At 33.9% G+C, this 24,834-nt stretch overlaps 1 protein-coding gene across 2 annotated transcripts in view; it reads right to left on the bottom strand.

The window, feature by feature from the left end:
- The window catches only part of LOC106057142 (mitogen-activated protein kinase kinase kinase 4-like), a 32,868-nt gene that overhangs the window by 4,092 nt on the left and 3,942 nt on the right, over positions 1-24,834 (bottom strand). The window contains exons 2-23 of one of the 2 annotated variants that reach the window (XM_056032931.1): positions 21,753-23,610; positions 20,210-20,485; positions 19,444-19,602; positions 18,436-18,593; positions 16,336-16,524; positions 15,260-15,359; positions 14,368-14,451; positions 13,748-14,059; positions 12,256-12,405; positions 11,433-11,582; positions 10,361-10,494; positions 10,089-10,170; positions 9,836-9,908; positions 9,370-9,570; positions 8,614-8,718; positions 6,691-6,879; positions 5,656-5,726; positions 5,391-5,507; positions 4,407-4,566; positions 2,461-2,580; positions 1,047-1,153; positions 134-313 (exon numbers count right to left, since the gene is read on the bottom strand). In XM_056032931.1, coding sequence (XP_055888906.1) covers positions 134-313; positions 1,047-1,153; positions 2,461-2,580; positions 4,407-4,566; positions 5,391-5,507; positions 5,656-5,726; positions 6,691-6,879; positions 8,614-8,718; positions 9,370-9,570; positions 9,836-9,908; positions 10,089-10,170; positions 10,361-10,494; positions 11,433-11,582; positions 12,256-12,405; positions 13,748-14,059; positions 14,368-14,451; positions 15,260-15,359; positions 16,336-16,524; positions 18,436-18,593; positions 19,444-19,602; positions 20,210-20,485; positions 21,753-23,610 — 4,975 coding nt within the window. The remainder of the gene's footprint in view (positions 1-133; positions 314-1,046; positions 1,154-2,460; positions 2,581-4,406; positions 4,567-5,390; positions 5,508-5,655; positions 5,727-6,690; positions 6,880-8,613; positions 8,719-9,369; positions 9,571-9,835; positions 9,909-10,088; positions 10,171-10,360; positions 10,495-11,432; positions 11,583-12,255; positions 12,406-13,747; positions 14,060-14,367; positions 14,452-15,259; positions 15,360-16,335; positions 16,525-18,435; positions 18,594-19,443; positions 19,603-20,209; positions 20,486-21,752; positions 23,611-24,834) is intronic. The other variant, XM_056032932.1, reaches the window with a different exon arrangement.

Below are 24,834 nucleotides of genomic sequence, written 5' to 3'. Positions count from 1 at the left end.
ATCTTCAGAATTCAATCTCGAATTATGTCAGTTTTGGGTAAAGCTGTTACAACTGTCTCATCAAGTTCTTATTAATCCTTGGCACAGACACTATGAAACATAGTTAGGTCAAAACATTGAACAAAAAATGTACCTTGACAAAGATGTGGTCAAGCAGCTGGGCAGCGGTGGCCCTCTGGGAAGGCTCGTGCACTAAACACAGACTCAAGAAGTTCTTGCCCTCTTTACTCAGGCCCTCTGGGATGGGAGGGGTGTGGCCCATCCCCACTTTGAACATCACTTGCAGATTGTGTTCCAACTCATGCCATGGACGCTGGAGATAAAACAAAGCTTGATAAAACTTAAGCATGTTTAGAAACTTTGGTCATAGCATCGTACTGTCTAGCTTTAATCTAGCAACTGCTATGTGCTAGCTGAGAAATACAACACAAATACAAACATGTTTTATAAAATACAGTCATAACTTCAAAAAAGAAGATGTTTACATCTTATGCTTGTCTCTAAGTCAATCTAGCCATGCATGTTAATCAATGACTTAAACTCTGCCAATTAACTGGTTTCCTGGCATTTCTATGCTCTAATAGCACTAGGGAAGAAGGAGTATTTGTACAAACTTGTCCTAGCATATGGAACAAGTAATGCATCTGGAATAAAGAATGTGCTAGCTGAGAAATATAAACATTATTTTGCTATGTACTAAAATATTTATTTGCAGCCACAAGAGTTGGTCCTTCTAATGTAGATGCACTTATTAAATATCTTTGGCTAAATGTTTTAAATCATTGCATATGTTTTACATATATGTGAGTTTTCAACTGAGATTTCAAACTATCAATGAAACGCTGTTCAAAAATGTATTCTTCCAGTGACACAACATTGTATGAATAAGCTACAACTGTCTTTTGTTTTATTTCAACATTTCTATGGTATAATAGGATATTACAACATTTCTATGGTATAATAGGATATTTACTTAAGTGCTATTGGTAGCTAATCAATAGAATGCATACAAGTAACCCAAGGAGACACTATGTTTATCAACTGACCTTTCCAGTGGCCATCTCAATGACCACACACCCTAATGACCAGATGTCAGCTGCTCTACCATAACCTTCCTGTTTGTTCTGTGTTATAACTTCTGGGGCCATGTAGGCTGGTCAAGAAGAAAACATGACATTATAATGTGATCCTCAGTAACTTAAAGTGATAATGAATACTATCAAAAGAATAAATAATAAATACAGGAGTGTATGGGCTGTGGTGGCAGTAGAGAGGCAGGATATGTTCCATTCGTTAGGCTAGGCTCTACCATTGTAAGTTTTATAACAATAGTTCTTCCTTTTTCACAGCCCATCATGAGTTGGACCGCTGAACATTGCAGCTTTGATGAAGCATATGATAAAAACAACCTTTATGTAATAACGACGCATTGCATCCAGTCAAAATGCATCTGTACTAGACTAGAAAACATTTTTTTACTCCTTTAAAATAAGTTGTTTTTTTTTGTACATTTCAGAAACATATGCATTTATTTTGCCAGATAGTTGAGTTATTTTGGTCGATTCATTCAAAATGTGAAGCGTGGTCGAGAGGCCAAGTGCGCTTGAACTTGGCTTGGCTACCTAGAAGGGGGCTCGAGGTTCGACACCCGACTCGGGCAGAGTTGCGTTTACTGAGCGCCTAAAGGCAGCACGGAAAACCAACTCTTAGATACCCCCTCCCCCCCACCGGTCCACAAATGAGATTGGACCAAAGCGCTCTGAGCATGCTATAAGCATGAAAGTAGCGCTATATAAAAGCTATAATAATAATGTGGAAGATCTTTATGACCCACCCTGTAAAAAGAAACATTTCAGAACTGGAACTACTTGTTGAACTCAATATTAAAGTTAAGCTATATCCTTGTCTTGGGCAGAAATATGAGATGAATCAGCACTCTAACAAAATTTGCTAGATAAGTTATTATCACACTGATTGCAACCATAAAACCCATTCAAAGGATTTAGTGCTGTATGAGATATAGATGTCAAGTTCATCTAAATTCACATTAATCTTTTCTGACAGTTTAAAATGTTTTGATTTTTTTCAAACTTTTTAGGCATTATATGAAGTAATCTTAGTCTCATTTGAAATATTTTAAATTTAGATGATGATAATGCATTCCATAAAGGAGGCTGAAAAGGATTCCAGGAATAGCATATCAAGATTGTCACCAACAGAGAAATCTACCACACAGACACTCACACAGCTAAGTGAAGTGGTGATTGAGTATTGTGAAACTAGCAGGACATGTCCTTAAACAAGTTCCCCAAAACAGGCATAACATGGAGGACAAAGAAAAAACAACAAACATACCAGGAATTGTTTCACTCAATCTACAACTAATCTATGACTCCACTTAGCTGAGACTACAACTAAATTGAATGTTGGACTTTACAATGCACCTGTGGATCAACTCACCTGTGGTTCCAACTAAATTGATGTTTTCCCCAGGCATTGTTTGTTGACTCTTGAGTTTCACAGAGCAACCAAAGTCTCCAAGCTTGACATGACCTTGAGATGTCAGGAAAATGTTGGCACCTAGACAACACAAGAGAAGGTTCTGAACAAATTTATCTGTCTTTTTGATTTACTAAAGTCATAGCCGGTGAGGTAGTCTACTATTAGAGAGAGCTCCTCAGCAAACATCACATAGGACAGTGATGCCCAAAATACGGCTTGCGACCAGATCCGGCCCGTGACAAGGTTTCATCAGGCCCGCCGAAACGTCGGTACAAAGTGTAGAAAATCCTCCTTTTTTTTCAACAAAAAAAAAGTAATATGTATCTTTATCTTAGTTAGGGCTCTGACTTTTTCTCTGATGGATTGATACCATGACATTGAAAATGTGTAGGTTTATGAAATGGGAGAGCAGAAGAAACTAAAAGTGGACTCTGAATCTACCAGGAAAAGTGAACAGATCTTTACTTTTATTGTGGACATGATAATAAACCAACATATTTGTTTTGTAAACTGTGGCTGTTTTAAAGCACAACATATAAACGGATTATAAAACATTCTTAGTTTGAGCCGCGAATTAAAGATGATTTAACTACTCTTGAAGGATCGATGGGAATAATTAACATGAGACAAGAAATAAAAATGTTTGTAAAATGTTTTACAAGTTTTGGATGTTCCTTCAGAGTTAAAGATAATGTACTTCCTAGTCCAAACCTCCCACAGAACGACGGGGATGGGAGCGGGCAGGGTTTGAACTTGGAACCATTGACAAATCCAAACGACAGTCCAGCATGCAAATCGCATGACAAGGCAGCCATCTACGACCAGAAAATTAGTTGTTGGTAAAGCTATCTACAATGTTGTTCACAATTTAAGTAGAGAAATGAAGCCAATTTCCGATGCAAAAAAAAAAAGATTCGTTCCTAATTTCCCATCCATCAAGGTAAGTACTAGATCCACGAGTTTCTAATAAACTTGTTTCAGGTCAATTTCGTTTTGTTTTGTACATTTTTGGTCATAAGGCCCACGACATGAGTGTCTGAAATTAAAATGGCCTGCAGGTCGAATTAGGTTGGGCATTGCTGACATAGGATATCATAAGGTATAAACACAATGACATAGATAGTAAGATTATCACCAGACCCTGACAAAAAAAAATGAAAATGATTTTAAGTTTCTACATGCTGAACAAAGGGAGCATATTTGAAAGGTAAAGGGCTTTAGTTGTGAACCAAGAGGTCACAAGTTTGAATCCCAGTTATGAATCAGATTTTGAGTTTTGGGATTTTTTGGACCTGCCTCGGTCTAACGGATAAAATTAATTGTTGCTTTGACTTTAAAAAATTAATAAACAATTTTACAATCCTTAAAATTTACATCTTCAGCCCCATGGACAACAAGGTTTGAAAGGAAAACTTTACTGTTCACTTTATATGCTTAATCATGCTCAACATAAACATTTTTATTGTAGCCTTTGAAACTCTCAAACTATGTTTCATTTCAGATATAACTTGTTTTAACTTGATTTACATTTCATCTTTCAGCTGCTTTATAAATGTTTTAACAGCCAAGAGATACTAATAAAGAATATTCCATGGAACGCAATGTTCAATTCTCACTTCCTCCCTCACTTTTGTCATTTGTATTTGACGTGTTCAATCAAATAAAAGAAGAGAATCAAATTAAGTTTATAAGAATTTTTTTTTTTCAGAATCGGAAATACAAATTTCTTGTGACTTTCTAAAAGCAGTGACATTGCTTTGAACCCAAAAAAATTTGGACATAAAGACCCAAACCTGAAAATACAACAAATAATACCATTTAGCTACAAAGATCCTTTTCTTATTTCTACACTTGGATCAGATATAAAAACTAATGATATAGTATTTCTTACATTTGCCCCTTACCTTTAATGTCCCTATGTACAATGTTGTTCTCATGTAAATGTGCTATAGCGTGAACAATCTCATGAGTATATCTGCGTATCATGTACTCGGGGAGACCAATCCTTGCCACTTCCTCAATAGAGCCACTATCACAGTATTCCATAAACATCAGCATTTCATCCTGGACAGAAGTAACATAGGAACATTTCATTCAACTTTACGCTTTATTCAAAATAATGTTAAAATAATCTTAATGTGGAATGATATCTTGTCCACTAATAATAATTAGGTTTTGTCTTAGGGAATGAAGCGCAGAGAACATTTCAAGTTTTAGTTACAGTGACCCAGTTTTGACCTACATAATTAGCACAGAATTTGAAGCCTTAGTCCTCTTTTCTATATTCCTCATAATCACTAGTGTTATAACAGTTGATGGTAATTGGCATTTGGTCTAAAAGTGTCACAAGCCAATTTGGCATGAGGAGTGGCCTTGAATTTTGTTTATAGTGAAAAAAGTATCACATTATTTACTAGTGAGTTCAAGTAATTACCTTGAAGACTAAAAATAGCTCACAAAATGTCACATGACACATCCAAATACAATAGGAGAAACAATATATTACAATATAAAGAAGGAAGATAGTTTCAGTTTTGTTTCTTCTTTCATTAGTTTAGATAGATCTAGTTTTTGTGAAATATTTTATTCAATATTGTAGTTCAGAGATACAACTTTACTTGTTGAATGTATTTTATTACAGTATTCAAGTTTCAATTCAAGCATAGTGTTTCTGTACTTTATGGATTTGTGTTACACTTGTGTGAGGACAAAGAATTTACCAGATGCATCATCATGACGAGATCTACACAATGTCACAGTAACATCAAGTTAAAAAAAACCCATAACATTGAATTCTAAATTTGTCACTGGTTTAAAAGCACTGTGTATTTTACATTGGTCACCGTCACATGATGAAGATAGTTCCGTTTCATTGGTTCTTTCATTACCTTATGAACTTCTACACCGTAATATCGGACTAAATTTTTGTGATTGATGCCCTCAAAGTTTTTGATCTCATCACAGATTTCTTTCAAGGACTGCTGGTCATTAGGTTGAAACTTCATCTGAAAACAAAAGACGCAAATTTTAAAAATAGAAAGACATTTTGATATCCAGATTGGTGTTACATTGAATGCATAAAAGAACTCAATAACAGTTGTTAAAAAAAAAAAAAAACTGCTATAAAAATCAACAAACAAATCAGACACTAACCTCCTTCATGGCCATCAGTTCTCCAGTGTTGATATTGACAGCAGTGTACACTTTACCAAACTGACCTTCACCTGGAGACACAGAGTTAAAGAACTAACAGGAAGTGATGACATAAAAAGTGAATGTGAATTCTGGTCTAGCAAGCTCAAATGTGTCTTTAGGAATTAAATCCACCAAACTTTACTTTTTTCATATATGTCAGTAAATTGAAGACAATAATGATGATGACAACTCTACTAGCCACACAAAATAGTAACAAGAATAATAATAATAATAGAATAGCTTTTATATAACGCAACTTTCATGCTTATAGCATGCTCAGAGGACTAAGGTCCAATCTCATTTGTGGACCAGTGGGAGGAGAGGGTATCTGGGAGGTTTTACGTGCTGCCTTTAGACTCTCAGTAAGCACAAATCTGCTTGAATCAGGTGTTGAACATAAAGCTCCCTTGATAGGTAACCAAGCCCAAGCATACTTAGCCTCTCGGCCACACATTCCACTTTTCTAGTAAATTCGTAAGGAACATATTTTGTCAATGGAATGATGCTCTCTAATTATTGATTTAAAAAAGTTTTTTTTTATCGGAACAAATTCTTCATCATTTGTTTCATTTCTTTAAATAACTAACCGGATTTTTTTGTATTCACTTAAAACATTCTCAATCAACCAACCAGTTGTTTTTTTAATTTAGCTAATTAAAAAAATCAGCCAACTACTCTAACTTCTATTTCTGAGTCAATGAAGATTTGAAATTGATACATTTTCTGTTAATATATCTTATTCTTTTTCATTCTTTATGAGTCAATGTGTTTTTCTTTATCCTTTTCTGTATTAGCTGGCAATTAAAGCATTTCTTTCCAGGGGAACACATTTAAATGAAAACAGAAACATCACATTCACAAATCTGGTACAACCAAGTGCTTTAGAAAATTTCATTTAAGATAGCCCAATATCAAGAAACTTGAAAGCACATGACTGTTTTCTAAAAGGACTGCATAGGACAAGTCCTAAATGTTTAATAACTTATCTCTTACCTATCTTGATGCCACGCTGCCATCTAAAGTTCACCCGTTTCACATTGATACGATAGTCTGGTTCCTGTATCCTTGTGGTCACATGACCAATGATTCTCTTTTCTCTAAGTTTTTCCTGTCTGTCATTCTCTAGTTTCTCAATGCATATCTGCAGTCTGTCACTCCGAGGTTTTGAGGACTCATTTAAACCTTAAAAAAAGAATAGATGAATCAAACTACTGTAAATTCAACTGTTAACATATCATAAAATAATTGTAAATCAAATTAAACACTATATACATCTTCTTTTTTTCCTTGTTAAAAAAAAAAACAGTTAATTTAATTTTTACTATTAGTAGTATTAATTTATCACCCAGTAATAAGACACTCTAAAAACAAATTATGGACTTTAAAAAAAAAATCAAGAAAAACATATCTTTAGACTTTGCAATTACTAAATAAATATCATAACAATGACAATGACAGAATGAAGGTGTTCTTTGACTCCAGTAATTGTTTATTCAAGCTTAACATCAACCCTATTAGTACTTGAGATCTTTCAAAGACCAAAGTCTACAAAATGCAGTAAAAAGAAAAAGACAAAGACCAAATGTAGATACAAATAACTCATGTTTAGAATCAAAACTAAAGCTGAAGAGAGTGTAGTGACATTGATGAGAATGGCAAGAACAACTAAGACCTAAATACTCAAGCAAACAAAAAAAAAAGAGTTAATAAAGCCTATAAACTAGAACCATCCAATATGTCTACTCCATCTTCCCAAAGTAACACTAATTCCATTAACTGACATCAATAATAAAATGGCCTATCACAAAAGTTTTCATTAGCATTGTACCCTGGCAGTTAGGATGACCTGGTCAACACTTAGAAACCACTAAGCCCAAACCAATTTGTATGTAAGTACAACTGAAAAACAACTGAAGTAGATTAGTAGAATAAAAGAAAAAAAAAAAAAGAACTAAAGCAATGTAGAAATACTTGTGCTAGTTAGCTACAGTCATCCATGCATGATTCAATCAAGGAAATAAAACAAAGTGTATATAAATACAAGTATAAAATATTACATCATGTAAGCTTTTGTACAAACTAATAATAATATTAATAAATATATAAAATATTACATCATGTTGGCTTTTGTACAAACTAATAGTAATATTAATAAATGCATACAAAATGTATGAAAAAAAAATGATGTTGGATAAAAGCATACAACTTGTCTAATTTCAGCAAGAATATATTTAAAAACTCATTAAAAGCTTGCAACTCACCTAAATGAAAATGCCATTTATTATAACTGACATACTAAAATAGTTAAAGTTGGTAAAATACTTTCATTGTTCTGATTACTTAAAGAATGTTTTCATAATGTCTCTGGTCTACCTTGAACACTTCTAATACTAGGAATACAAATGATATTTAATTCCATCAGAAAGAAACAAATTGTGTATGTTAAATGAAGATCTATTTATTCTCAAAAGATATCTCAAAATTCATCTTGCCAGCTTTTATGCTATTGAGCTGTAATCTCTTTTCCAGAAATAACAGATATGTTAATAACTAGATTTTCTTTTTTTTTTTTTTTTTTAATGTGGGACATGAGCTATCATATTTGCAATCGTTCATAAATCCACTATCTCTATTTTTGCATGAAAAGAAAGTATACCTGCTAAAAAATTGACAAATGTAAAATATATAAGCTTATAAAATACAATATACAAGATTAGTAACATGAAAAAGAAAAAAATACCACTTCAACATCAAACCAAAATGTCTTCTGGGATTATAGTTTCAATACAAGACTAAAATATAATAAATGACAAGATAATAAGACAACAAATCATGCAATACAACTAGTGCTGTAAAATAGAAACAGAGAGAGGGTATGACCAGACAAGCGGAGTAGTAAATGAGCCTGCATCTGACCTCTTGACCCACGGCGAGCCTGGACAAACTCCAGATAGATCTGGCCATCTGAAGAATTTTTCACCGACATTTCAGGAAGCTCTGGAATAGAATACCTTGTACCTCCTAAGAAATTAAATTAATAGGAAATATTTGTTTGGGTCGCACTGCCTTTATACAACGAGAGATGGGTCACACAGGAAGCCAACACCTCAAAAAATAATAACTTTCTATTTCAAGAAGCTTTTTTTTTCTTTTCTTGTTAATTTATGAATGTATTTTACATGTTTTGTGGAATTAAGATTAAACCCAAAAATTTTTTTTTGAAAAATTAATTGAAAAGGTGTATAAAAGTACTTCACTATATAATACTGGAAGAATGAAAGATATTTGTTCAGACAAAGAAACATGGCATCCAAGGTTACAAATGCTGTGCAATACAACAACATACTCTGGAGTGAAACTTGCCTCCAACAAGTGTTAGCTTCAAGCCAGCAAGGGCAAACATTTACTCAAGGGACACCATACATTAGTAACAAAACACTTAGAATTTATGAAGTTATAGTGTAACAATGTCAATGCTAGGCTGAGTATCTGTGTTGAGAAGTTTTTAGCAGACATTTATGATTATTTATACAAAAAAAAATGTTTGCAAATAATGACTAAATTTTAAGTTGAAAAAAAAATTAATTAATGTATAGAAAAAATGTTACTTGCTGGAAAATTCATTGATCAAGATCTAAAAAAAAAACAAACAAAAAAACAACTTCAACTTACTGCTGTCTCCAAAAAAGGGAGTGGACCCTGGTAAAGGTGTGTTACTTGTACTAGACAGTTGACCACTGGATGGCTCACTCTGCACTGACCTGGCAGACACTGAGCGGATGAAGCGGGCAGGTTCAGGACAGGAAGTGAGGCGCTGCATGGAAGGTTGGTTGGTTCTGGAAAGATCTAGATTGCTCCGACTTAATGAAAGCCCTGCAAACATTCAAATATTCAAGGTAGAGAGCTTTCTTTATATTTAAACTGAAGTACTAGCTATGGTAAATAAACACATAAGTTGCAAACACAAGATTAGTTTCAACTTAAAATAACAAAATATTATGAGAGAACGTTCACAACTTTGGTATTATGCCAGCAATAACCTTGTCATAATTAGCTTGTTTTATCAGACACACAGTTGCTTTGAAATAGAAAGAGCAAACTAAATTGAAATCAGTAATTCATAAAATGACTACTGTACCATGGCCGACACTTCTATTCTCTGAAGAGCCAATGATATGTGACAAAGAGTTATGGATATTATGCTGGAAGTTCTGGAAAATAAAAAAAATAAAGGAGCGATTAACAAGAAAATCAACTTTTGGATTCAAATATTGCCAATCATTGGGTCACTTAAAACATTTAAATTGGCTAAAGTAATATTTACTAAGCAAAAATAACACCCCTAAAACTTTTAATAAAAAAAAAATTAATGATAATTTTGAGAGACATACCTGGAATTCTTGATCAGTAAGATAAACAATGTTCTTTGGTTCACAAGCTAAGGCTATAAACTCAAGACCTTGAGTGGCCCACCTGAAAGAGTAAAACATGTATTTGAAGTTTTCAATCAACTTGACATTTGATGACTTTAATAAAAAACATTACGGTGAAAATAATTATAAAACAGAACTATTGAATAATCAATTTCTTCTTTTTCTGTGTTCTCTATACTAATTAATAAATCGACAAAGTTTACACAGAAATAAAATAAATCTATTCTTACCTGGGCCGAGTGCCACGCCCTCTCTCGCATCTTTTAATAACAAAAGCCATCCAGTCCTGGACAAAGTTCACACTCATATGGCACATTTTCTCTCGATGATCCCGAGAAATAAGGCGCATGAGTTCTCTCTGATACTACAGGAACAAAACAAAATGAAAGATGGTTTAAAGAGGAGACCAAAACTACATGAATGTCTCACGGAAATTCCTTCCTTCTGGCAAGTCTTCTTATTGGTCCAAATATCATTAGAGTAAAGCATCAAGGGTCGTTGTGCTGGCCACATGAAACCCTCATTAACCATAGGCCATAGAAACCGATGACCTATACATCATCTGCCCTATAGACCACAAGGTCTGAAAGAGGAATTTTATTTTTTCTTAAAGTATCGGGGCTTACATCTTTTTACAGAGTCTGTCATGGAGCACTCTGTGTAACAATATAAATAAAAACATAATAAAAGTCATGTCTTTATCGAATTCAAGAAAGCTTTCAACAGAGTCTGTCATGGAGCACAATGGAAATAAAAACATAATAAAAATAATCCATATCCTCCAGGCCATTAGTGCAGGATACTTCAACAATAACAATGTGGACTGGTTTATAACCACAGTTGGAGTAAGACAATGCTGCCTACTTTCACCAACTCTTTTCAATATCAATATCCAATCTCAAGGGCTATGAAGGTTCTATTAGCATTGGAGAAAGAACAATTAATAACTTGCACTTTGAGGACAACATAGATGGTCTGGCAGTAACAGAAAAAGAGCTAACTGACTTGGTGATGCTCATAGACAAGACTTCCGCAGAATTTGCTATGTAAATCAATGCCGAAAAAAAATTATGACCAATAGACAAAAGAGTTTTAAAAGGGAGTTTAGTATTAGAGGTGAAGGTGGTGAACTTTTTGATCTGGGAGACCCAAGGGATTTCAGTACAGATCTCCTCTTTCAAGGAATAATCCAAATGTCTTACATACTATTGGAGACAAACAGTTTATGACTTTACCACTTCACCAACTTTACCATTGCACCTTTGAACTAAGTTTAAAGAAACATCTCAAGTCAAGACTTACCTCAAAGCCAAAGTCATAAATTTTCAACATTGTCTCCCTGTACAGCTTGAGAATGTTTTCCTCATGCTGGATGACCTCATTAAAGTTGAGCTTCTCATTCACTTGCTGAATGTTTTGAGCTAGCTTCACCATCAAGTCCACAGCATTAGTCTAGGGGAGACAAAAAAAAAACTGTCAAATCTAACAATGAAAACTTTTCTGACTTACCAAGGCATCTCATTTTAGGAGTTCATCCAGAATGAAAGAAATTTAGGATATTTTAATGCTATTATATTTTTTTGTTCATTTCCATTGCATGTCTCATTTAACCTTAGCAAATAACAAAGTGGTCACTAGTGGGGAAGGGAAAGGTTTTGGCAATGCTTTAATGTTCATGGAAAAAAAAAAATTAGATTGAAATTTTGAATCCATTAGAAAGCAAAATATTTTATTTTACACAAACATTTAGAGGACTGAAGCCTCCACTAGGCATTTAAAGACCACCAAAATATTGTATATCCAGGTTAAAGGTTATCAATGAAAATAGTAACATTATATAGAAATGCTTTTGAAAGTAAAATATTCAAGTTAGCTTTCCAGATGCATTGTGAGTTAGAAGACTTATGATGTAAAGCTTTTCTATACATCAAAGTGTTCAACTACATCTACATTCCCCCATCACAATACCCATACCAGCAAGAGATGGGTGAATTCACCCTAGTTTCTTCACCATATCCTATCCATTCAAAAATGATGATATAGTATTTTGCTTGATAATAACTATGGAGATGGCCATGGAATAAATCCTCCAACATTATGGTAGTATTTATGACTAGAGCCCTACCTTTAGCTCTGAAAATGACTCTGCTATGGACTGGTGGCAAGATGTCTGTTCGTTAACCAACTGAATAGTTTTACCCATGATGCTCTCAAAATTTTTCCTCTGAGCAGCCAGAGAACTTGATTTGGTCACCACAAAGAGCAAGCCCATCACCTAAACAGACAACAAATGAACATCAGCAATTAGTTTTTAAAAAAAAGTAGTGTACTATAGCTTATTATTTGGTTTTTCTTTTTTAAGGCCAAAATATTTTTGTAAGAAAAGCTATAAAAAGATATCTGTATATAAATATTTTCTTTTACAAACTATTTGTTGTGATCATTGCTTTTCATGCTTTTAAAAGCCTAAAGACTTTATGATTTTAATATTCTGTAATTAGATATTTTAAAATTTATTTTCACCTTCAATTTGTTTCATTCTGACTTAAAGGGAAACTCCGATGGTTTTTCAAATTTGAGTTATTGACATATTTAAATTCTGCGTAAAAAGTTGTAATAGTAAACATTTTACCATTTTTTATTTAAATGCTTAGAAACCTTTATATTTAATAAATTAGCCAGTAAATTCTTGACATCTAAAAAAAAAACGGGGTTCTTTGAGATTTTGTTTTAAGCTAGTTCATACGTCACTTCCATCAACAATACTGAAAGAGAAACTAGATTTGACCAATCGTATCGCTTCATTCTTACAGTAGCTGTTAGGCTGTTAAGCTTAGTGACGGCCTAGTCCAAAGCTATGATACAGTTATATATATGTATAGATAGATCTAAAAGCATTAGGATAATCAACTCGACAAAAACATTTTCATCTAAGCCTCTCTCTGTCCCAAGAAGTAGGCCTAAACAGATCATGTGTCTGACTGATTCGAACAAACTGGTCAGTGTAAGGCTAGTCGAGACTACGTGTAGTCGGTCATGACAAGACAACCAAGCAATAGTGTTTGTTGTGTGTTGAGTGGTCTAGCGAGAAAATACAGACTGCCGTGGTTAGTCAAGCATGTAAATCTAATTTTAATACGCATTTTTTCTTTGCTTACAAGATCCTAGATCTAACTGCATAGACCATGATATATTTCTTTTACGAGAATGTAAACTTTGCTGTATGGTCTCCTGTTATACAATAAGTCAATAGATTAAAACACATTTGTGACGTCACATAGAAACCCGGTGAAAGTCTGACTGTTTTGGATGCGCAGGAAAATTACGTCGGAAAAACATCAATTACTAAGTTATTATTGCAAAGAAAAAAAAAGAATCATATATTCATTATCTGTAAATCAAAATACATATTATATCAAAAATTGTCAAAACCATCGGAGTTTCCCTTTAAGGAATTCGATAAATAGACAGAGTTAAGACGTTAAAAACAAATAATGTTTGCTAATTTAAATTAGGTAAAGAAAAAAATAAAAGATAATAATCACCAATGTTTTTAAGCTGAACGCCCAAAGATCTGTTTAAATGACCTAAAAGATAAAAAAAAAGCTCAAAATCACCTCTATATGAGAGAGAGCAATGGCTGTTTCGGCAGTGGGCTCAACCATCATTTTAAACCCTGTCCACTTTGGACACTCTTTCAGGTGATCCTGTCCATTCTCACACCTCATCATCAACAAATAGCCGTCTTCCTTCCCTGACGAGCTGGAGTGGTTTGAACCAGATGTGTCTTGCTTAGAGAGAGTCTGAGATTTCTCTGGTTTGTCTTCTCTACCACAAGTGACATTCAGCAGCTGAAGGACCAGTTGATTGTTGCTAAGTATTTTTTCTGGTATAAACATCATGTAGCCAGCACTCATGGGAGCACACAACTGTGGACATAAACATAATCTCAAGCAGATTAAGAAACAGTTCACAAAGCAAAGATAAATAAATTAAATCATTTTGATTCACTTAACAAAACCTACAATTTTTTAATTTTTTCAAAAATCTTGTTCAGTTTTATCATGAAATTTGTTGGTTAAAGGGGAGGCAAGTCAAGCAGTTTGTTCATTACTTTGAGATTACAGCAACTTAAGAGAAAGGTACTTGAGCCAATCTGAACTAGTCTGCTCTTGATGTAAAATACTAGCATTGGTTTTACAATGACATAAGGTGCTCATGTTGAAACACATCTTACCTGTACATGTCTTGTCTCTTTCAGCTTGGAGAACAGTTCTTTAGTTGTTACAGAGATGTCATAATCAGCAGCCACTTCCAGATCCTAGACACAAAAACAAACAAATATGGAAGCAAAATTAGGCGCTGTACTGTTGTGTAGGTATTTTGAGAATTTACTAGCTGCAAAGTATTTCCATCTTTACAACAAAGAGCTGCGATGAGATCTGAGTTGGTCTTTGAAAGAATTGTTGCTTGCATCTGTTGCTTGCCCTAGTTTGAACTTGCGAAAAAGATAAACTTGGGCAAAGGGTCATCCACTGTATGGTAGAGGTCACACTTAACAAAGCAGTAGTGCAAGCTATCTATAAATTCAACATCAATATTGACCAGACTGTTATTTAATCTGCTACTTTATGTCTAGGCACATTTGGTGTAACTGTTCTAAGGTTTTCAGATGCTCTCTAATAAAAAAAAACACAAAAAGCTAAAACTATACAAGAAGACTAGACCCATTCAACAGTTTGATGTAAGCTTCTACAGCCACAGCCAGAAACTGTTATAGATACAAAGTATTCTTATACTAAAGTTGAAACCGTGCTGTTGCTAGGAAGTTACCATCATTTGGGGTCGGAGGGGGGGGGGGGGGAGCTGACCTCTTTGAGGTGCCCCTGCATTTAAACAAAAATTTCGAACACTCCTTTAAGTACCCTCCCTCAAGTGGGGCCCGGTGGGAGTTTCTAATTATACCCCCCCCCCACCCACCCTAGCTACGCCACTGGTTCAAATTGTAAAAATGTTTAAAAGTATACAATAAAATAAAAAAAAAACAACTTACATAATTGATAATTTTTTAAAAATAATACAAAGTGTATTTCTTCTATGTGAGAACAATATTTATAATATTTACTGACTTTTCTTAAAAGTTTAGCAAATCCAAGGGCTTTTGATGATCTTTCTCTAGCTTCATTGAAAAGATTCTTAAAGTTACGTAAAATAACTTGAACATTGCTCCTGTAATTAAAATAAACAAATAGACTCAATCCACAAGCTAAATGTTTAGGTATAAATTTCAAGGGAAAAATTAGGGGGGGGGGGGGGGGGTCTGCTAAGGAGAGGGTTTGTCTGAAATGATTATGAAATTAATTGTTAATATGTCCAGTCTATTAAAGCTAACTCTACCAAATTTAAAAAAAAAAAAAGTTTTTTTTTTAATCATCAAGTCATAAATTATTTACAAAATAAATGGAACAAAACTTGTACAGCCTGGCTTTATTCCACTATCAATTTCAAATCTCATTTTAATTCAACACTTTCATGTCAATAGCAGAGCAGTGCCTGCCCCCTAATCCTCCATTACTACATCTCCATCCTACCAGCCATTCAAATAGTTTTTCTTCTCTCTTCACAGTCATGTATTTTTTAACAAAGCTTATATCAACTCACACGCTATTTCTCCCAAACCCAATCTCAGATCAAGCTGAAATTTGGCACAATTATTTCTTTTACCTTACAAAACAAGAATCATAATAAAAATTAAACCATTTTGTTAATTAACTATAACTATTGGTAATTAATTATTTTGTTTGGTATCTCGAACAATGGAAAGAAATTGTACTTGACAGATGTGGTGGTATAAGATGAATTAGTCCCCTTGGGGATTCTTGAGCCATGAATGAATTTTTTTTGCATTTAAAAAAACAGTCATGTAAACATTCACCAAGATACCCACTTTTCCATTCCCATTTCCCAACTGGTCCAGACAAGTGATATGATCATAGCGCATTGAGAAAGCTAAAAGCTAAACAAAAACAAATTCGTAAAAATATTTCTAATCGCACAGATTTATTATGTCCAGGTTAATCCCACATATAATTACATGACTGATTCAAACTAATTCATACAATTACACTTAATAATGTTTTTAGTAGTTTTTAAAAGTTGTTCATGTTTACAAATCATTACATCCATGTTCAACTTGTCTACTCACTTCATCCTTGCCATCTTCTGAGATTTACTTTTGTTTTCAATGTTCTCATTTTCATCACTGTACTCATCCTCATTCTCTTCAGAATTTTCCTCATTGTCAAAGCCTTCATCAAACAGATTTCTTGTATTGTCATCAATGCCTTTGTCCACAAAGTCTTCTATAGAGCTGAGTAAGCTGCTGGCCAGGGAACTGTCAAAACATTGTATAGAAATTAATCAAACGAACAGAATTTTAAGCTTTTAAGAATAGAAATGCTTTTAAAAGAAAACTTTATAAGAATTTTTCTAGTATTTTTCAAACTTATAAGAGGGTCACACTTATGCTTAGTATTATTATTATAGCTTATATATAGCGCTACTTTCATGCTTATAGCATGCTCAGAGCGCTTTTGGTCCAATCTCATTTGTGGACCAGTGGGGGGAGGGGGTATCTAGGAGTTGGTTTTCCGTGCTGCCTTTAGGCACTCAGTAAACACAACTCTGCCCGAGTCGGGTGTCGAACCTCGAGCCCCCTTCTAGGTAGCCAAGCCAAGCCAAGTTCAAGCGCACTTGGCCTCTCGACCACGATTCCCACCATGGGAACTGTAGCAAACCAAAACATAAAATAGTGCTGTTACAGATGCAATTTTATTATTTATTATTTTGCAATTTGCAATTTTAACCCTTGGAAACCCTTGAATAAATAATGAAATGAAAATAATTCAAAAGTAAGACTATAATTTTTAAAAATTGTATTTACAGGGTTCTTCCTACAAACAAGAAACTCAATGTTAAAATGTAACACTAATATCAATATCAGTAATGAAATCATAGAGAATATGACAAATCCATTACAAATTTTGAATATTATTATCTATTCACAAATTATTCAATACAAGCTCTCACACTCTACCAGACAGCTGTACTGATTTCTCAGCCATTTTCAAAATAGCCATTATGCACCTATTTTTGGTACTTGCCTAGTAGATGAAAAAATGATTCGGAATCTAAAAATAACAAAAGTCTGCTCCGAGGTGTTTATATAGACAGAAAATTTAGAAGCAAGCATGTTAACATTAAGTGCTAGGATTGTAACAAACTAGAACTGATTGATACTTTGGTTGATTTAGACTTGAAGAGTTTTATTAGAAAGAATGTTTTTACTTCTAGCTGAAAGAAACAGCGAGAACTTGATTGATAAGAAAAATCTTGAACTTTATTAGATCTAGAGCTAGAGGGATAATAAAAACAAAAGTGGAGCATAACCCTCATGAACCCAGGCACAGGGAACATTTAGATTTAGGAACTAAGGTCTTCTTATCTTATCTTTTATAATACAGACGTCACTTCAAAAAAGAAGATGATTACATCCTACGTATCATGCATTTAGTCTGGTAGGGTTTACTCAAGACCTTGAAGATTTCTATAAATTCTTGCCTTTTTGCATTTAAAGTTAAACCATGGTAAAACAAAATCACTGATGGTAATCAGTAGTCTGAGCACCAATACATAAGCTGTTAAGTTAAACTTAGGTATAACAATATAGTTAAAATAGTTCCAAGATATTTGATATATTGAAGATTACAGATAACACTTCACTTGTAGTAACTTGACGTAACCTAGAATTTTTTGTAAAAAAAAACCCTTGAATTTTTGTGTTTTTTATGTAAACTTGCAATCCATCAAGATGTGGGCAAGTTCCAATATAAAAAGAAAACATTTCTAAAGATCACAATCTATGACATTAAAGTAGTATCTGATGTATCTACTTAAGAGCATGTCTGTTTTTAAACAAGGTGTGGTGGCTAAGTGGTGAAGTGCTTGGCTTCCAAACCGCAGGGTACTGGGTTCAAATCCTGGAATTTTTTATTTCGAGATCTTTAGGGAGCCATTGAGTCAACACAGTTCCAATGAAAGCCTGACATTTGTTGGGGAAAATTAAAGGCGGTTGGTCGTGCTGGCCCCATGACATTCTGGTTAACCATGGGCCACAGAAACAGATGACCTTTACATTATCTGCCATATAGACCGCATGGTATGAAAGGGGTACTTAACTACTTTTTTACTGAGTGCTTAGACATTTTAAGAGAGTGTTATAAGATAAAACAGTGTGGTCTACTACCTGAATCTTTTAGCTGCAGTAGCCTCTCCTCCGATGATAAATGAACAGATAGATTTAGTAAATGTCCACTCCTCCTCTAGGGCACTCTTCATTCCCAGCGAGGCCTGAGGCAAACTTTGAAGCATGTATATCCAATTTTGTAAATAGTTAAAATAAACCTGAAAAATATCAAGCAAGAAATAATGTGAAAAGTCCCATGAGTTGTTTCTTTATAATAATTTTTTGTTTAAGTTATAATGTACATTATTTTTATTTATAACTTACATTTTAATACACATATTGGATGGAATGTGTATTTTGCAGATATATTCAGAAAGAACCATGACCAGATACATTTATTTTCATAATAGTTCTTCTCAAGACAAGAACTTTTGTATAACTAAACAGTTTTTACCTAATTATTTCTACTTTGTCTTCATCAATCTAAACGTGATTGTGATTCCGTATTAATCTATATTATTAATTCTGAACTTCCATGGAGTATAAATTGTAACTTATGCACTATAAAACAATCTGAAAGAAATTAAGTGTCTTTAAGTGCCATTAGAGAATGGAATGGGTTGCCTGAATCAGCCAGGAAAACCAATGACTTAGCAGAGTTTATGTCACTGATTAACATGCATGACAAGAGAAGATATTCCCAAAGCATTACTACTTGTAATTTGTCAAGCAAACAAATATAGAGCAGTTATTATTCCTTAGCTTATCAATAAACACATGTTAATCTTACAACTTTATGTGTCAAGCAAGTTTGTAGTGTCAAGAATATTTCAGCAATATTTGACATGAATATATAAGGGATACCAGTAAGGCGTTCATAAAACCTATACTTAACACATTCCATAATTTTAATTCAATTCCAAGGTGCTCTTTCAATTAATCTATAAATCATTTAGAATAAGGCTAAATTTGCTTGTTAACATAAACACAAATAGGCAGTCAAAGAGGTCTCACAACACATAAACTATATAACTATGATACAATCAAGACATCAGCATTTTGCCTTACATCTAGTATACTCTTCATGTCCTCATCAAACTCATAGAGATCTGTCTCCAACTTGGCTTCAGCCTCCTGCTCATCCCATATGACAGCATCCACCATGTAATGGTAATACTGTTTCACCATAGTGGCTCCTTTCAACACTTCTTTGCATTCACGAATGAGCTGGAGACAAGAAATAAAGCCACTGTCAAGCTAGACAAGAATGTTATGGAACTTCTAATGAATGCATTGAATTACTTTATTTCTAAAAAAAGAAATCTTTTAGTAAAAAAAAAAATAAAAATGGAAAAGGAAAAAGAAATGTAACCGCTTACAATAAAACAAATGTAGACAATTAATTCTATTTTCTCACTACTATGAGAATGTAATAGTTTGATTAAAAATGAAGCCACTATTTATATATTATATATATAATTAGACAAAAGGAGATACTTAAATAGCTATTAGAAGAATACTAGTAAAGAGTCCTTGAACCCATCAAGAAGATGCAGTTTTAAAGAGCTGCAACAAACACTATAAATGCACTTGAACAACTAAACAATGATCCTGGATAATATAACTTTTTTGTCCAATTATTATTAGAAGACAAAAAAATTCTTTAATAATAATAATAATAATAATAATAATCTTTATTGTCCGTATGGAAATTTGTCTTACAATTTGTGCATTACACCAAACAAAAAACATTATAACTATAAGAAACCAAAGTGTACATTCACACCAGACTCACTCATAATTTACATAATTAATATACTGATGTGAAACAAACCTGTCGAATACTCAGAAAAGATGGATCCCCTATGGGTCTTTGATCTTTTCGCAACTTTAGACATTCATGGATAACATCCAACTGGATCCGAACAATGTACAAGTAAGTGGGCCGAAAAGAAGGCAGCCCCATTTCTATGAACTGGGAACTCCATTCCCCATGCTCGGACAAGCTACTTCCTCTGATGAGCTCAGGGCGTGTAGAAGTGTCAGTTGAACATGGACCAGAGGAACTGATGGAAGAGTACTCTTCTTGTTTCTCTGGCATGTCTTCAATCTACAGGATAGATATAGAAACACTAGTCAATAAGAGAACTAGACCAAAGGATATGTAGTACCTAAGAGCCACATGTCCATAAAATATAGGTTGCACAATACACCAGCAATACAAAACAAAAAATACATTTAGTAATTATGTACAAATAAATAATTAATTTAAAATTAATTTAAAAGTCAATAAGTTAAGAGGTTTCAAGCAGTCAATGAAGTAGATGTAAGGATCAAGCATATTTTATGTTACAAAAAAAATGAAGTATCCATTTGAATTAACTAAGCTTAGGGGATAGCCCAAAAAAAAAAAAAACATTGCCTAGATCTAAATCTAAATCTAGTTCTAAAGAGACAGTCCGTAAGTTTTTACTTTTAAATTCCATTATAAAATAAGCTTTTACCGTGTGTAAGTTTTTACTTTTAAATTCCATTATAAAATAAGCTTTTGCCTAAGTTTTATAAACATCAATTCGTTTTATCTGAAGAAAACATTCATCTTTTATTCTATATTATACCAAATTTAACATTTTCTGATAACAAACTAAACAGTTATTAAAGCTTAACCATAACAGGGTAGTAAAATACATTTGAGCAAAATAAATAATTCCATTGGAACGTGGAAAATAATTATGTAGAGAAAGAGTTAGAAATCCTAGAATATACTGGGATTCAAACTGAATTCCTCAGTATGGCAGCTAATCATTTTACAACTCACCAATGCATGAAAGTTTATACCCATTTAAAAAACAACAACTTTAAAATGCCTTACCTTAAGTACTACTTTACATTATGCATCTAAAAAATTACTTAAGAAATAAAACTTGAGAGACCATTGCAGGTAAAAGACAAAATCCATGCACAAATATTGTTAGAAAATTTTTTTAATTAAAATTTTTTTATTGTTATTTAATTTTTCTACTTGGAAAAGACAAAGAGGCAAAGTAGAAAACACCAAACTGTGGGAGAAGGGAGGACAGAAAAATATAAGAGGTGCAGATTTTAGATCAATCCAAGAGTTAAACAGGCCTTGGGTTTGTAAACAAAATGTGGAAAGGGAAAAACAAAAGGTGACACAGTGTACTATATATGGAATTGAGAGGACAGGAAAGAATGGGAAGCCATTAAGAAACTAGCAAGAGAAGTGTAGAGCAGTGTGTTTTTACTGAGGCCCTATGTTCCATGTAAAACACAAAGGACAGAAGATGATTTTAATTTTCGGCAAATTTGGGACAGTTAAAAATTTCAGCATTTTATAAAATACAAAATCTACATACTTTTTCAGCAGCACCAAGATCAGTATATGATGAATCTTTAGGTCTTTGCAAAGCTTCTTTAGCTCTGTGCAAACTGCGGTGAAACAAATCCCGAAGCCTGACATTGAGTCTCTGCAAACCCATTTTCCTTAAACACTTTTCAACATAATGTCTGTATAGAGATGAATTGTGAACCTGACTATCCTCTAAATTACTCTGTGAGGACCCAAGCACAGATGAATATGAAGCAGTTTGTCCACAGGAAGAGGCGTCACCTTGACGCAAAGGTGTACTACAGTTCAGAGGGTTCGAGGGACTAGAAGGACTGTAGTTTAGGGGGCTACCAGAAGGGGAGCCCTGATCACTATTGCTTTCATCTCCAAACTGAAACTTGACCTGCTTACGATTAGGGCTCAAGAATAATTGACCCTGAGCTTCAGCAGCATCTCCTGTGGTTTCTTTGTCACCTGTTTTACTGCCGTAACTGTCATCAGCCTCATCAACGTCAGAGCAGTCTGTTGGCTCTGTTTCTAACACATTTGGCAAACTGGCTCTCTGATTGGCCAGGAATTCCAATGGCTGAGGTTTAGGGAATTCAAAGTTTATAAGTGGCCATGATATACCTCGAGTGTGTGCGCAAATAATTTTACCAAAGAGTTTAAGCTTTTGGCATAAGTCACAAGTGATGTTTAGCCACAGGTTCAAGCACTTCACTCGTCGTTGGAATTCCGGATCCATGTATTTCTTGTTTTCTTTCTCACAGGCTTTGGTAGCATTGAAACAGCTTTCATAGTGGTCTAGTCTGTCCAGCAGCTTTTGTACCTGAGTCAGGGCCTTAACCTGAAGGCACACCACATCGTTGGTCAAGTTCACCTCATAGAAAGAAGCAGAGACGCTTCTGGAGACCTTCTCTCTGTATGACTTGTCCTTTGGGCTATTGTTGAAGAAACCGTTGCTCATACTGGAGTCTTTACTGAATGCACTGTCAGGACTTTCTTCCGTCAAGGTGTCTGTGAAACAAAATTTGTTGATTTCGTCTATCACATGCTCATGCTGCTGTCTTTCTTTTTTTAAAATATCTGATTGCTCCTCTGGAGATATTTTGCCATTGATGTATGCCTGCAGCTCAATCCAAAGCTGTTCAGACATTGCTGCCTGCCACTGGTACAGTTCTACACTGATTTGCCTTTTGGCAGAAGACATTTTTTTCTCTTTGTCTTTTTTAGCCTCAGTTCCTAGACTAATCAGTAATGAAAAATTTATGTAGAACTCTTCTCTGTCTTTCTGGCAAACTGGAGCTTCTGTGATTTGCTGCCGTGCGACACTACCTGTGCTTATGGGAACAGGTTTTTTTCGGAAGTGCTCAAACCGACCAGAACCGTTAAGTTTTACTGTCATAGGAGTTTGCTCCAAGGGATCACTCACAGTTAGCAGACTAAAATCTTCGGATAACCGTTTTTCTTGTCGATCATTGAAGCGAATCATAGATAATGTTTTCTTTGTCACTTTGCTTTCTCTTTTCTTTTTTTCTCTTTTTTCTTTAATGGAATCCATGTCCAGATTATCATCTGAGTCAAACTCTGTGAGGCTGCAGAGCGCAGGGTCTGATAGGTACTCATTTTTTATCACATTCATTGACTTTGGCTGCTGCTGCTGACGTTTACTAATAAGAAACTCTTTGTACGACTTATCAGAGTTGCGACTTTTAGCACCGTTACGTTCTTTTTCACGTATTCGGCTCCTTGGTAAAGAAGGCGGTGTGACTGAGTATTTTTGGCCGAGAGCATGTCCACTTTCCTCTGTATAACTCATAGAGTCATCATCAGTATCACTTCCAACATTGTACTGACCTGAAAAATCTCCAGTAAACTGTTCATCTCTGAAAAAAAATAAAATAGAATGCTTCAAACATAGCCAAAAAGTTTGCACCTACTGAAATCATTCAGATGCTAAAGTTTCATTATCACTATATTTAATAGTACTTTATTTTTCAAGTTTTTGTATTAAACAATGTTTTAAAATGTGATACCCTCTAAAAAAATAAAACTATCAATCAATCACAATGTTAAGTACTCATTAGTAGTCACAGTGTTACACAATGTTAAGTACTCATTAGAACTAACAGTGTTGCACAATATTAAGTACTCATTAGTACTCACAGTGTTACACAATATTAAGTACTCATTAGTACTCACAGTGTTACACAATATTAAGTACTCATTAGAACTAACAGTGTTACACAATATTAAGTACTCATTAGTACTCACAGTGTTACACAATATTAAGCACTCATTAGTACTCACAGTGTTACACAATATTAAGTACTCATTAGAACTAACAGTGTTACACAATATTAAGTACTCATTAGAACTAACAGTGTTACACAATATTAAGTACTCATTAGAACTAACAGTAATACACAATATTAAGTACTCATTAGTACTCACAGTGTTACACAATATTAAGTACTCATTAGTACTCACAGTGTTACACAATATTAAGTACTCATTAGAACTAACAGTGCTACACAATATTAAGTTCTCATTAGTACTCACAGTGCTACACAATATTAAGCACTCATTAGTACTCACAGTGTTACACAATATTAAGTACTCATTAGAACTAACAGTGTTACACAATATTAAGTACTCATTAGAACTAACAGTGTTACACAATATTAAGTACTCATTAGAACTAACAGTAATACACAATATTAAGTACTCATTAGTACTCACAGTGTTACACAATATTAAGTACTCATTAGTACTCACAGTGTTACACAATATTAAGTACTCATTAGTACTAACAGTGTTACACAATATTAAGTACTCATTAGTACTCACAGTGTTAAACAATATTAAGTACTCATTAGTACTAACAGTGTTACACAATATTAAGTACTCATTAGTACTCACAGTGTTATACAATATTAAGTACTCATTAGTACTCACAGTGTTACACAATATTAAGTACTCATTAGTACTCACAGTGTTACACAATATTAAGTACTCATTAGAACTAACAGTGTTACACAATATTAAGTACTCATTAGTACTCACAGTGTTACACAATATTAAGTACTCATTAGAACTAACAGTGTTAC

The sequence above is a fragment of the Biomphalaria glabrata genome, chromosome 6, assembly GCF_947242115.1.
Source record: "Biomphalaria glabrata chromosome 6, xgBioGlab47.1, whole genome shotgun sequence".
NCBI classification, from domain to species: domain Eukaryota; kingdom Metazoa; phylum Mollusca; class Gastropoda; family Planorbidae; genus Biomphalaria; species Biomphalaria glabrata.
This window is presented reverse-complemented; position numbering and strand designations above follow the sequence as displayed.